This window comes from Lichenostomus cassidix, chromosome 4A (genome assembly GCF_008360975.1).
Source record: "Lichenostomus cassidix isolate B80296 chromosome 4A, HeHo_3.0, whole genome shotgun sequence".
NCBI lineage: Eukaryota > Metazoa > Chordata > Aves > Passeriformes > Meliphagidae > Lichenostomus > Lichenostomus cassidix.
This window is the reverse complement of record NC_139485.1, coordinates 9,487,688-9,501,619: the sequence shown is the minus strand read 5'-3', so window position 1 is coordinate 9,501,619 and position 13,932 is coordinate 9,487,688. Positions and strand designations below refer to the sequence as shown.

At 37.4% G+C, this 13,932-nt stretch overlaps 1 protein-coding gene across 6 annotated transcripts in view; it reads right to left on the bottom strand.

The window, feature by feature from the left end:
- TENM1 (teneurin transmembrane protein 1) overlaps positions 1-13,932 on the bottom strand; it is a 452,127-nt gene that overhangs the window by 51,947 nt on the left and 386,248 nt on the right. For all 6 annotated transcript variants that reach the window (XM_085060418.1, XM_085060417.1, XM_085060421.1 and 3 more), the window contains 3 exons: positions 10,458-10,707; positions 9,807-9,827; positions 6,129-6,361 (listed from right to left, as the gene is read on the bottom strand). In XM_085060418.1, coding sequence (XP_084916544.1) covers positions 6,129-6,361; positions 9,807-9,827; positions 10,458-10,707 — 504 coding nt within the window. The remainder of the gene's footprint in view (positions 1-6,128; positions 6,362-9,806; positions 9,828-10,457; positions 10,708-13,932) is intronic.

Here is a 13,932-nt window from a genome sequence, read left to right as displayed (position 1 = left end):
CTCAGAGATGAGAATCAACCTTGCTTTCTGAATGACATGCTTGTGCTGAAGGACTGGTTTTGGTCATATTTTAGTCACTGGTAATGTTTTACATAGGGCTGGATTTTGTACCTGAATGTAAAACAGTAGCTTTTATGAAGACCTATCTCCAGTGGATTTCCATGCACACATTTTGGAACAATATTTATAACACTCAGAGGTCTTATAATCAGTACCATTTGAATTCTGTTAACTAACATTAAAAATTAACTGCTGCTAATGCTGTCACATGTGGCTACTAAGAAAGACTGTGCAGAAAGTTTTCCTTTTTATAACTGTTTTTCCCAACAAATTATAATTAGTACAGGGGCTGGGTACACCCATGATAAACACAGAAGGATGACTATAACCTCTCCTGTTATTTGCTCTCCAAAGTTGTTTTGGTTAAAGGGTTATTTCCCTTGACAGCACTGCCTTAGTGCTCATACATACACCATTATAAATGCAAATAGCACTTAGAAAGCAAACTGATTGCTTTTGTGTAGTTATCATAGGTATATACTCAAAATACATATGATCTTTCAGTTTAGAAATTTTGGCATTTCAGCATTAACAGAGCTAAGCTTATAGTGTTAAAAATATTGATTGAAAGTAATATAGTAAATTCCCCATTAAGATATTTTCTTTTTCATCCCATATCATATCCCACACTTGCATTCTACGGAAAGTTTTTTTTTGGGAAAAAATCCTTTTCAAACACAGCAGTAAAGAGCAGCTAGAACTATATGTTGTTGCCCACTTCCAGAAATTCTACTTTACACTTTTTGCTTAGCCAAAAAACTTACAAATGAGCATTTTATACCGAAAACTTCCAATTAAACTTCTAAAGAATTTTTAAAAACAACATCTACAACTACTGGTGAGGACAGATAAAAGAGAATGCCACCTTCTGCTGAAGAACAACTGTATTTAGAAGGAACTTGTGATTCTCATAAAACTTTTAATAGGAAGAAGTGAATCAAATTGGTTAATTACCATTTTATGGTGTTAAAAGGGCAAATTACATGCCATCCATTTCTAAACTTCTAAATGTCTTCGGTGCTTTTAATTAAAGCTGCCATCTAGGAACTAAAGCAATTTTATGCAATTAGTTATTTATAGGTTACCATAATACACCACTCAAAATATGATTCAAGTGATTTGCAGTCTGTTGCCTTGTGATCTTTGTCATCTTTACTTCCTTACTGTCTCAGCACTAGCTGCAAAATACTCAGTTCTTTGTGAGTTGGAACACGACTTCAGTACTTGCACTTGAGTGTTGTTCTCTTTAGAGGCAGATCAGTAGAGTTGGAGCAAACACAGTTTTTAACTACTGACTGTGAATGAAAATGTTCAGCTTCCAGCCTGAGACATGATGACTGGGGTCATCCTGCTGACATGGGTGAATAGAAAAGTGAATGATTTATGAATTCAGATGAAGGCTGGATGAAATTTGAGAAAAACCTGCTGTCCAAAAAGTTTACAACGTTCTACAACTTTCCCATACTTTGGAAATTGTAGGTAGCTAAGGCTACTATAGAGAAAAATAAGGAATAAATTTCAATGAACAAAAACGGCATGAGATTTTTTTTGCTGATTTTATGATCCATATATGACAGTGACTCAAGGCTGCAAATCACTTTGGGTAGTCTATTTCTAACTTTATATATTGCCAATGAAAAATCCCACCCCATTCTACTTTCCTTTTTGAATTCTATGTAAAAATTGAAAAGGTCTTAATAATTTACAGAATAGCAAAGATTGTTGGAAAAATAGAATTAATCACTACCTTTGACAAAGGGGGTTTGTTGTCGCAAAAGACTGTATTAGGAATTTGGTGTCCATCCTAATGAAGGTTACAGGAATCTTCCTGAACAGGAGCTGTCCTAAATGGGCTACTGCCATTTGACAAATGTAAAGGTTTAGTCTGAGCAGCTCTTACAACTTTATTTACTTTAGAATGTATTGCTGAAGATGATGAGCCACAAGACTAATTATTTCAGGATGCAAGCTACAGGGGTGAACACATCTTCAAAACCATGATTTTTAAAGTAATATTCCCTTAGTAAAGTAATTGCAAGCAAAGTAAATAAAACTACACTGCAGAACTAATTTTTAAATTATACTTTCATTTGCGTTTCTGTCTCATGGCCATTGGTTTGAGTGAAAAAATTCTTTGCTACAGCTGTGTATAAAGTATTTTTGTGCATGGGATTTAAAACTTATTTCAACCTTCTACATTTCCCTGGTGCTTTCTTTGAGGTCACTGCATCTGTAGTGAGGTCACTGCACTGCATCCAAGTACTCAGTGCTCAGTGTGCAGTTGTATTTCTCGAGGCACTGACTGTACACATGGCTTGCACAGGCAGTGTGTGCATCTGTCTTCTAGTTCTAGACACTGCTCTGGACCCAGGAGTCAAAAAGCAGACACTGTAGGACCTTAAATGTTTAAATCTTTAGATTTAGTCCTTGGGCTTCCCAAAGGTGTAAATCACTTCTGATGTTTAGGGTGGCATCACTGGAGGGACCTGCTGTTTTCACAGAAGGTAAGTAGTCTGCATTTCCAGCAGAGCTGCCCTGTGTGAATGCTGCTCACAGATACAAGATAATGGAAATCGGATGTTAATTGGACACTTTCCTTACCCTGCTGCCTGGGAGACACTGGAGCTCAGCAAAAATGTGGTAACTTGATTGTCTCAACCTCTCACTGCCTCTGTCAATTACGCTTAGAAAGTCAAATCTATTTACAGGTCTAAAGCCCACTGATTTCAGAAGGGCAGGGTAGGTAAGTGTTTAATGGTGTTGATTCAAGCATTGGCTTTGCAGGGCTAAGTACAAGTCCCAGGTATTTCCACTCATTTTAGTGCTTCTTACTGCTCCAATACTCGATGACTAATCCAGTTAAAACCAGGACATGATCCCAAAGTGCCTCATTATAAATACCAATCAGTTTGTTTAAAAGATAGTACTGGTGACTAGATTTGCCATAAATAATTTTTATAAAAAAAAAATCTCCAAACCTACCAAACGGAATTCCCCACCCCAAAATTAAAATCTGTTACTTGGTAAAGTTCAAGTGATTGGAATTCAGTCAATGATTAATATCTTGTGTAGTTACTTCTTCATTTTCAATATCTTCTTGTGTAATAAATGTGTTCAGCTTGTCACAGATCTTATTTTATGTCCCCACCTTGTATCATTTCACATTCTGCTTAAGTACTTGGTCATCTATTACATGACTCATTAGTCTGAGATCTCTACAGAATTAAAGAAAGTTGCAGTAAAAATAATATATTGAAGTTCAAATTTCAACTACATCAGCCATGCATGTTTAAAAGCATCTTTCAAAGTCAGCTCAACATACAATGGTGCAAGATTAATGTTCACTAAGCCCCATCTCTAGTCCTTCACAGAGAATTTGGAACAGACTGAACAAAGCTACATGTGTTTGCTACCTGTAAAATGAAAGTTGTGGAAAGATGAAATCCTAATTGTTTAGTGCGACTTCATTATATTTTCCTCTCTGGCATTTAATTCCTGGTCACTGGGCAAAGGCAATCTTGCCAAATAGAGATAATGAGAAATAAACATTGATTAAAGACTTAAATAATTAAATAACAGTCTAGGACTCTCCTCAAACCTGCCTACACACCCAAGGAAGTAGAAAAATAGGTATGAGTTTAGAGAAGTTAAAACACTATTCAAAGCAACTTTCATCCAGAAAAGTAAGAGAATTTGTATTTCCACCTATTAACATACTTTTGAGGATGTTACCAAACAGGATTAAGTTTCTCAAGTGTTACACAGTAGGTATTTCTTATCAATTTTGCAAATGGATAAATGGAGTCTTCTAGATAAGCCCTTATTCAGTTACAAGCAGCTAGTAGCAAAATTCAGAGTCCAACTGTTAATATACAACAAATCAAGGTCACACAACCACTAAATGGAGTCCTTTCTCACATACAATTTTTCTGTCAAGTAAGAGAGGAATTTATTTTTCATTTATAATGGGGAAAAAGAATACTCAGGACAAAAATAAGGCAAGTGAAGTAAAAAAGCTAAAAATATTTCTGTATCAGCTTAAAAAATAAATATGAATTATTAAATGAATAATGCAAGTGATTATATTTAATAATATCTTGGCAATTACTTTGCCATTGTCTGGGACTTATTGTTGCACAGTAAAAATCTCAGAGGTAAGAAAATGGAAACAATTAATTTATTTCTGTGGTCAAATACTATAGAATACTGTGTGTCTGTGTAGCCAAGGATTTTTAAACATGGTTAAGAAGTTTTTGTGAAAATTTCCTGCGTGCTAGAGAAAATAGTTTTCTTTACACAGTTTAAATGTTATTTCAATAGAAATATGACATCTTCTGACTAGACAAGTATTTCAAGAACAAGCAAAATGAGAAATCCAAAAGAATCTCTTAAACTGTACTGAAGTATGGGAGACACCGCTGTTTCTTAATAAAGATCTCTGGCTACTGGGCAAATACTTCCTTCTACTTTCCAAGGTTATTCAACCTCTTACAGTTTAGGGGAAAACAAGGACTTGTACCTCTAAAGCTGTTATGATGCTACAGTGATCACACTGTGCTGGTGACCCCAAGCTGATGCTGCATTTTGTTAGGCCCTGTACAAAAAGGGCATGTGGCAGTCCAGACTTTCTAGAGATTAAAATAAAAAACATACCAAATCTGATCATTTCAAATTGATGTTATTTAGAGGAGATGCATAAATATAAAGCACCTGGGAGTCATTGCTGGAATTTGCCAACAGAAGAGCCATTGGCTGCTGACAGTTTATTTTTTAATAACTGCTGGCTGCCTCAGAACTCCTGACTTGTATTTTTATTCCCCTTAATTTCTTTACGACTAGAACCTTCTGTTAAGGAAGTAGGTATGAGTATCTTAATGGAAAGAGCATATCATCAACATATTTCCCCAATCAAAAATAAGATGGAACAACTGACTGTATTGTAATTGGATATAATCAATTGTAATCAGCAATAGAACATTGATCAATTTCACAGAATCACACATTCCTGATAAAGGACATAAAAACATTTCTTTTCTACTATTTTTAGAATTGATTCATTACATTAATTAGCTGCCTGAAGATTAACATTTATTTGTACTTACCTCACACTTACCTTCTATCATTAAAGACATGCTAAAGTCACTCTATAATTACAATGTGTCTCTTGCTAAGCCTTAAACCAGGATTATTTGCTTGTCTTAGAGATATTTCTGCCTGGACATACATTCTAATTTCCTACTGATGTACAGCCTTCCTTTATTAGCTCACGAAAAATAATCTAAGCCCTTCCTTTGAGCCAGCTGTGAGCAGGCATGGGGGAAGCACAGCACAGCCCACGCAGGGCTCTGCCTTGGGAGCTGCTGAGTACCCTTTGTTCCAGGGATTTCTGTGGGAGTTGAGGGTGATCAGCTGCTTTAGAGCACCAAATCCAGAGACTTTATCGCAGTTCTAATGCACACCGCAAGGGGATTAATGGTGGCTTTGGTGGGGATTCAAGGCTTCACATGCATTTTGCCTGTGACAATACTGGATGTACTCTGACAGGGAGGCTGCAGCAAAATGCTTATTTCATGTGCAGCAGGGGAGAGGCTCATCTTTTGCAAAGTGTGTTAATAAGAAAGGGCAAACTAGACTTCCAAACAAACTTGATTTTGGTGTTTTATTTGAACAGCCCTGACTTACTGTGTATGAGTAAGCTCTGTTAACATTACAGGACTCACCCGATGCATAAAAAATGGACTTTGAAACCATGTAATTTGCTTAAGAGTTACATATAATTAAATGCTGCCACCTTGCAATTGAAAGGTAATGAAAGAGGAGTGTTGTCACACAGGGAAGAGTAATCAGAGGATTCAAGCTGGAGCCTGCTGCCCATGCTGCTCCCTCTTAAGGGACTGGCTGTTCTATAGACATGAGTAAGCCTCCTGAAGCGATTTGGCCTCCTAATTGTTGGTTAAATCATTGCCACAGACCCGTTTTTGTACACCCAGTTGCATCTGAGTTCCTAAACAATGGAGGGAAATGACAGCTGACCAACACTAAGAACCCCAGAAATGGTCTTTTCTTACCTCTTGGGCTGTTGAGAGAAGCCTCGGATGCCTTTCCACCATCCCCACAGTGACTCTGGTCAAAAGGAAGGCACTGGTCACCTGTTCCTGCCACCACGTCTGCATTTTTGGCAAGATCCTTTGTTTCAGTGAGAGATTTTGCTTTGTAGACTTTCCTGGTGTTGGTATCTGATAAGTAAAGGGATTCTGACACTGGATCAACAGCCAAGTAATATTTATGTGCAGGGCTTGTACTAAAACAGAAGAGAAGAGAATCAGAGTCAACTTGTTTTTTCTTTTACATCTCTGTGGCAGCGTAACAGTTGTATTCTACTTATCTGAATACATCAACTCACTGATTTAAAGAGGACAGAGGCATAAATGAGAGCAGCTCAAACCACTACCAGTGTCCTCCTACCAGTAAACTATGTGCCAATGAGCTAAGGCAGAGACTGGTACTGGTGGAGCTGGTCTGTCCATCAGTACCAAACCCCTCAGGATAAAGCTAACTGGAGCGACCTGAGCTTAGTTTTAATGATTACTCTCAAAAGCAAGGTCATTTTTCTATATCTGATACCTCTTATTACGCTTGGCACTGAAAACAAATCTGTGAGTTGCATCAAAGTGAATAACAGACTGTTCTGCATGGGCACAAATACCCACTCTTGGTTATTTTTATCTGTTTCTAAACCTTAGGAAATATGAAGGTGTGAAATATGGTGCCTTAATTCATTCCTACTCTATTGTCAGGAGCAAGGCAGAAGGCCAAGTACTGTCAGTGCAACTAGGCATGAATTAATGCACCATAATTCATGCACTGTCACTGCCTTATTGAGATTATAAAACGTTATTTAAAAAAATATTTACATATGTTAATTAAACAGTGGGGATCATAAATTCTAATCTGAGAACTGGGCTGCATCTTAATATCCAATAAGACTTTTAGTTACTTTTTCAGTGCAAAGTTAATTTCCAGTCTGAAGAAATCTTCTAAGCACATGGCACACCATGCTAGTGTCCTGAGCCTGCTGAGCCTGCAGTGGAACCTAACTAAAAATCCAGATAGAGACCCTTTAAATCACACAGTTGGTTACTGAAATGGTGGGAGGAGAGAGGCACAGGCTGAGAGTTTAGGTGTTCAAACAATATTTGTATCATTACCATGTTTCTCTGAGGGGGAGGAGGAGATTTCTGACAAGTGGCTGGGCTCTGTATGTCCAGTTAGATTAAAAGACTTCAAAAAATAACCCCCTATTTTTCTTCTTTTTAAAAGACATATATGATTAATATTGGTAAAATTAAATAACACTTAAGATTGCTGCAACAAAGCTGTGAAATGAGTTCCTCCTCTCACCTTGGCCAGCTCTGTTTGTGGTGGGTTTGACTATGCTCAGTGATATTCCCTGAGCTGGGAAACAGATGTGAAACCCAAGCCAAGGAACCACAGGGAATGAGAGGGCAGTGGTAGGATTAAAGATGAGTAAAGAGGATGAGCTAAAAGCAATTAATGCCAAAGTATCATGACTTTAAAATTTTGTTTGTTGAAAATATCAAGAATAATTTTTGCTTTATGAAGGTCAGGAGTGACTGGCCAGCCAAATGATGACTTTTAAATAAAACATTTCTGTGAAAAAAGTTGCAAGGAGAATTCTAGATTTTAAATAAACATGTTGTTCAGTATGCAGAAACTGCAGAGAACCAGGGGTCACTCTATACTCTCCTTGTAGACACATTTTCTGTCATCCTTGTCGTTACATTTAATAGACCAGCTGTTAGAAAACTCTTCATGTTCACGCTTAAAGCCTTGCAAACTAAAATGTTTGAGTGCTAGTAACAAATGGAACAGAATAAAAAATACTTGCTATTTTTGCAGAAGATTGTAATCAGATCTAAATCTGAGTTGATTTAAATTAGCCTTTTGGAAACTATGTGAAGTACACTAGGATTTAAAATTAATCTTTTTAGCACTATTCTGTACTAAACTTATCTCTATATTTTCCTCAAAGTTTAGTTTCCAGTATTACCAGTTAAACTGCTTTGCTGCATCTTATTAAAATCATGATGACAAGAAAAAAACATGGGATAAGTTGTTTGTAGACAGTCAAAAGTAAGATCAGTAGCATTTTCTGTTTACTGGTTGCCAAACTCTCCCTTTTTACTGTATTTTCTTTCTACCTGGTAAAAAGCACTCTTATTCCCTTGTTCTTTTGGAGGCTAAAAAAGGAGCTGGATTTTGAAGCCTTTTTCTGCCTGCACTTTTAGGAGCCATCTTCCACCTGCTGCTTCTACATGTCACTTTGAGCATTCCAGAAATTTCCACCATGACTAAGACCTTAACACCTCCAAGAGAATGGCACACAGTGGGACTGTCGAGTACTCCCCATCCCCTCAAAGATTACATTAACTTCAAGTGATTTCCTCCAATTTTCTACAAAATTCACTTGGATAGAATAGTGGCAGAGACAATTGTTATTGTAATTAATAGGGCTGGGATACTTGAATATTGTCATAACGATTTAAGGCTGAAGCTCATCTCAAGAAACTAGTACAAGTGAACAGGTATTAAAAAAATCTATTTTGCAAAAGAAACCTCTAAATGTAAAAGCTGATTCATGTTCTGAGAGCATTAGAGAATTAGAGAAAGCAATAGAGAAATTTAGTTTACAAAGATACTGGTCAGTTTAAAGCAAATGGAAACAACCCTTCAGTTAAAAAATAGAACCTTGCACTTACCAACTAGAAAGTATTTTTCCTTTTTAAGTTTTAATTGTAAAATATATGAGATGTGACATAATCTGGTAAATAATTTATAGTATTCAATAGCAGTCCTGTGGCTAAAGTGAGCAATTCCAACCAATGCTTTCATGCTGTAAACACAATCCAGTCCACACTCTGCTCCCTACTATGCCGTGAAGTTACTGTCTTGTATTGTACTAGTGCTGGTTAATTTATCTCATTTAAGTACTGGAATGCTAAGAAGTTTGTTTCTAAGGAGACAGAGTGCCTTGCTGCCTTTTTCTAGCATGCAACATCACTTCTGCAGCTGGATTGTTGGAAACAACTCCCTCACCGTCTGTTGCAGGAGCCGAATGTGCAATGTTCATTCCTTTAAAGAAATCCCTACATTGCAGTGCTCAAATGCCAGCTGGAAAGGGGGAAAGCCACTTGCTTTGTCTTTAGCAGGAGCAGCAAGGACTGAGCTGTGACACAGCATCTTCATTTCTGGGCTCTGCTATGCACACTCTGGAATTGGCAGATTTTAAAGATTGTGGTATGCTAGAAACACTACAGCACAGTACAGTAAAGTACAGTGTGTTTCTGTAGCCTTTAAAACTGGGGTTTTTTTTTGTAGCTAAAAGTCCAGTTTCCTTGGATGGCTATATCTGTGATCAATCAAACACCATGTGAAATGGGTATGACAGCTATGAAATGCATTCTCAGTGCTCAGGTTTAAATCTGTCCATCTCTTCCTGGTGATCAGCAAACTGATTTTTGGAGGGAGATTTCACTCCTTCAAAGGGAAAAAATCAAACCTACTGTACTATAAACAAAAGAGAATTTGATTAACATTTGTATTTATTAACATTTCTATTTATTAAATTCAGAGTGTTTATATCTAGGCTTCTAAAAGGACTGGATATTTAGATATCTGGATCCTCAAACGCGATTCACATATAACTGCTATTATCTTTTACTTACCTGTGTCTTGTGTCTCTATTCCTGGAAAGACAGATCGGTTCAGGTTTAAAAAGAAAGAAAAAGACAAGAAACGTTAGTACTTGACAGAACTGTATTCTTTTCCTGGCTGATCACAGAGCTGTATCCCACTAACAAAACATTGTTTATCCTGTTACTTGGTATTTCTTTCTCTCAAACTGTTTCCTTTGCACTGCCCACACATTGCCAAATTAATTCTGAACAATCAGCACACAGACTCATCCCCAGCAATGTTAGCTAGGTGGAGATTCATGGGTTTTAAGTAAGAGAAATTTAATATATTAATGTCCAAAATCTTTCCTGCCTTCCCTTTCCTGCATGTTTGCTGCAGAAGGAGGTGGTTTTCTTCAAAAATACGCATCATGGTATATTTTAACTTTTGCAGAAAATGTATGAAAAACCTCAAAGGAAGAAAAACCATCTCTATTAATTCTGCAATTTGCAGAAATTAATTATCCAAGACCTGTTCTAAGGTTCTAAGTTAGTTTGATAGTTGATGACACACATGGCCATGAAGCAACTACACGTGGCTATTTCTTAAAGTCCCAACGGATAAAAGCTGATTGTAGTTTGATAGACATATCACAGCCAGGATTGTTCACACTAACTGGACAAAGCCAATTATTTTTTTACCTTAATTCTAATATGCCAATTGAATTTCCAGAAGGAAAGATCCGTCTGACGTAATTGAAGTCCCCAATATAGACACTTCCATCAGGCCCAGAAGCGAGTGCAACTGGGGCAAAGAGTTTGCTGTTGAGGGCAAGCCCATTGCAGTTGGAGCAAGAGACACTTCTCTGGTGTCCATTGCCCATCACAGTGGAGATGACTGGAGGCTGCTGGGAAATAAACATGTTTTCTCCATTTCCTTTGTGTACAATTCCTAAGGGCAAGGGGGAGGGAAAGAAAACAGAGACAAAATAAGCAAATATATGTCATTTAAACTATTCTGCAGTTTCAGATTATGAAATCCTCTAGAAAACCAGATTATCAAAACAGCAACAAACATCTGGTATTTTAAAGACTGTCACAGGGTTCCACTAATCTTTTCCAATTGTGCTCATCCCAAGCTTCACTGTCACCATTTTGTTCAGTAGTGGCTAGTGGCTATTTTAAAGCCAACATCATGAGCAGAACTCATGGTTGGTTAATGCTCTAACAAATTGACTGCTAATTGCAGTGCTATCTGATTTCTTGGGGATTACTACTTTAATATTCATTTTATTCATAAATTTTTATTAGGTAGCAGAGGAATTTCTTAGGCACTTTGAATATTTAATTAAAGGAGATTAATAGCAGGACTACTATGCATTTTTCAGAAAAGAGCACCGAGTGGCAGTACAAAATCAATATTCAAATTTAACTGCAACTCCTTCATGGTATATGAAAATGGTGCCAAGTGCAGCAAAGCCAAGATAAGAGTCAAGGAGCAATTGTGAGGCACAGGTGAATGTCTTCCCAGCAATAATATACTGAGTTCTGCCATAAAGTCTAAAACATCTTCCCAGTGTGTCACTATTCTAGCACAGCTCTGCAGCATACATTGTTGGAAGTCTTCCCAGTGACTAGGTTCATGATACCAGAACAAGTACAAAGATGTATTTTCTCAAGCTGGTTGCTGCAGTGTTTGTTTTAAGTAACAATGTGGTCAAAGAGATTTAAGAAGTTATCTTTGAAATGGTATATTATAGCAAGAATTTGGCTACTGATGAACAGAAGATAGATACTCTTTTAGATCCTAGTCCAAAATTTCTTATTTCCCTTGAAAAGCCCAGTACTTCATCAGAAAAGTGGCATTATTAAGGAACAAACACACGCGAATTTACTTTCTAGAGGACTCATGCTGGGAAATGAGAATATTCCAGACACTGCAGGAAGTACTTGTTGAGACATGTCTGAGTTTTCACAAAGTACAGCAAATGTATGTATGTATTGTCTCTGCCAACTTTTGTTTAAACTACATTTTGTGACTTTCAGGTGAATCTGAAGCTAAAATTCACCTTGGAAATTACTGAATGTTACCACAGCTATTTTGAAGGGAATTATATTAAAAAAAAATTATTTATGAACAATAGAGGACAGAATGCATAGATTTGTTTGAATGTCGGCTTAAAAAAAGCATCCTGGAAATATGCCAGTAAAATAAATGGTAATATTCTCCCTTATGCACTGGATAAAAATACTATGAAATGAAGATGCTGCCCTTTGTCTGCAATTACAATGCTAAGGTAATCTTTCAACATCCTCATACAAATGCCAGTAAATAATTAGGGCTCTGGAGAATATGTTTTGCTGTCAATAGATGGAAGTTTGTGCTTAATTTCAGGCTTTTGAGCTGCTGCTTTAATTTTAGTTGATGCTGTGTTGCACTGAGGTTGAAATTACCTTAAAGCATAAAGTCCCTCTAAAATTACTCTCCTTGCCCCAGATAAATAAAATGCACTTGCCCATCAGAAGAAAGATTTAATTCAAATAACACCCTGAAAAATTGGTTAATAGCACATTCATTTGTATTCATGAGATACAGGTGTCTTTAAAAGACCTCTATGCAGGAACCAATATTTATGGTATCTGTTCTCTTCTTGATTATGAGAAATGCCCCAGTGATCATCCAAACTGGAAAAAAACCTTTGCACCAGAAAACATTGAACTCTAATCATGTCACAAATTAGAAGTGATCAAACCTCCGAACTGGTGAGGAAAAAAAAGTGGGAAAAGAGCAGTGGAGTGTAGCTGAGAACAGGATGTGATCCTTTGTTAATCTAACAGCCAGACTGATGCAAAACTGCAGATTTAAAAAACTTGAGTTTCCAGTGATAGCCACACTGGAACAATGATTTTTTTCTCACACTGATTCTGCTGGAAACAAGCATCTTTTTTTTTTCCCTTCTTTTTGTAAATCCTTACATCTGGCAGTAGAACAGTTTTCACTCACTAAGGTTTCTACATGTCAATACATGTACCTCCACAGCTTACTATGAATTCCAAGTCTGTAAAATGGCATCTATTTCTTTTTACTCAGTTTATTTTGTAACTTCTCTAAAATGAGCAGCCTTCATGGGGAGGGAGAGAAGAATATCTACCCTGGCTCTGAGCAGGAATGTTGTGCACAGTAGCAGACCTGCTGGGAGACCAGGCTTAGTGGCTGAAATTAAATATAAGCTCTTCAGGACTAGTAAACCAAGCAAAGTGCTCCTAGTTTTAGTTTGAAAATAAAATTGCAATTTGCAGTACAGAATGTTATATTCCAATGCTGTTTCTGTACTTAATCCAGTGGCAGTGTTTCAAAACCATGAATGTTTCATCCTTCTAAAAAGAGCAGCTCTTCGTACATACAGAGGAGATGCTTTAATTAAATGTGAAAAATCTTAATATATTCATTCTCAAGATGGCTACTCAATGCTTTTCATATCAGTCATGGTGGCATGGAGATAAGTCTGAAATACATAATTCTAGTTTAAATTATATTCTTGTCCTTATTTAAAGCCCATTTTATACATCTGAAATGGAAGTGCAGTTCACTTGTTTCTAGATAAGACCAGAAGCATACTTGTTATTTTTATCCTTTTGATTACCACAGTTCATTATTTGGTTTTGTTACTTTAATATGAGCCTACAGGCTGCTCTGGTAGGTGTGCAGCAGCTTTGTTATATTAATTGCTTTTCTGCCCTTAGCTGCTTTTCTAGCTCTTGTACACGGGGCAGGTGTGGGTGCTCAGAGCCTGTAGTAGCCCTAAGGAACCTCTGAGACATCCCTTAGTCTGGCTTTGTCCCCTCACTGAGATGCTCTAACATGCAAACTGCAAGCAGAAGAGACCCTGGGTTTCAAGTCAGATGTGCTTCTGCCCTCTCCTCCCCTACTGTGTCTCTGCAAGTGATGGGTAAAGATCTTTGGCAGCTTTGCCCTGACTTCAGCCTCGATCATGTCCAGCACGGTGGGAATACGTGAGGAAGAGGAGCAGGTAGGAGAAGTTGCACATTCCCCATCCATGTAGTGGGCACAGCCCAGCTGGTTTGAGAGGACGTGGCTTGAGGCTGTCAGCTCAGTGCTCCCTGGCATTCTCAGCCACACAGCTGAGATGGGGACAGGAAGAAATTTGTCACCACA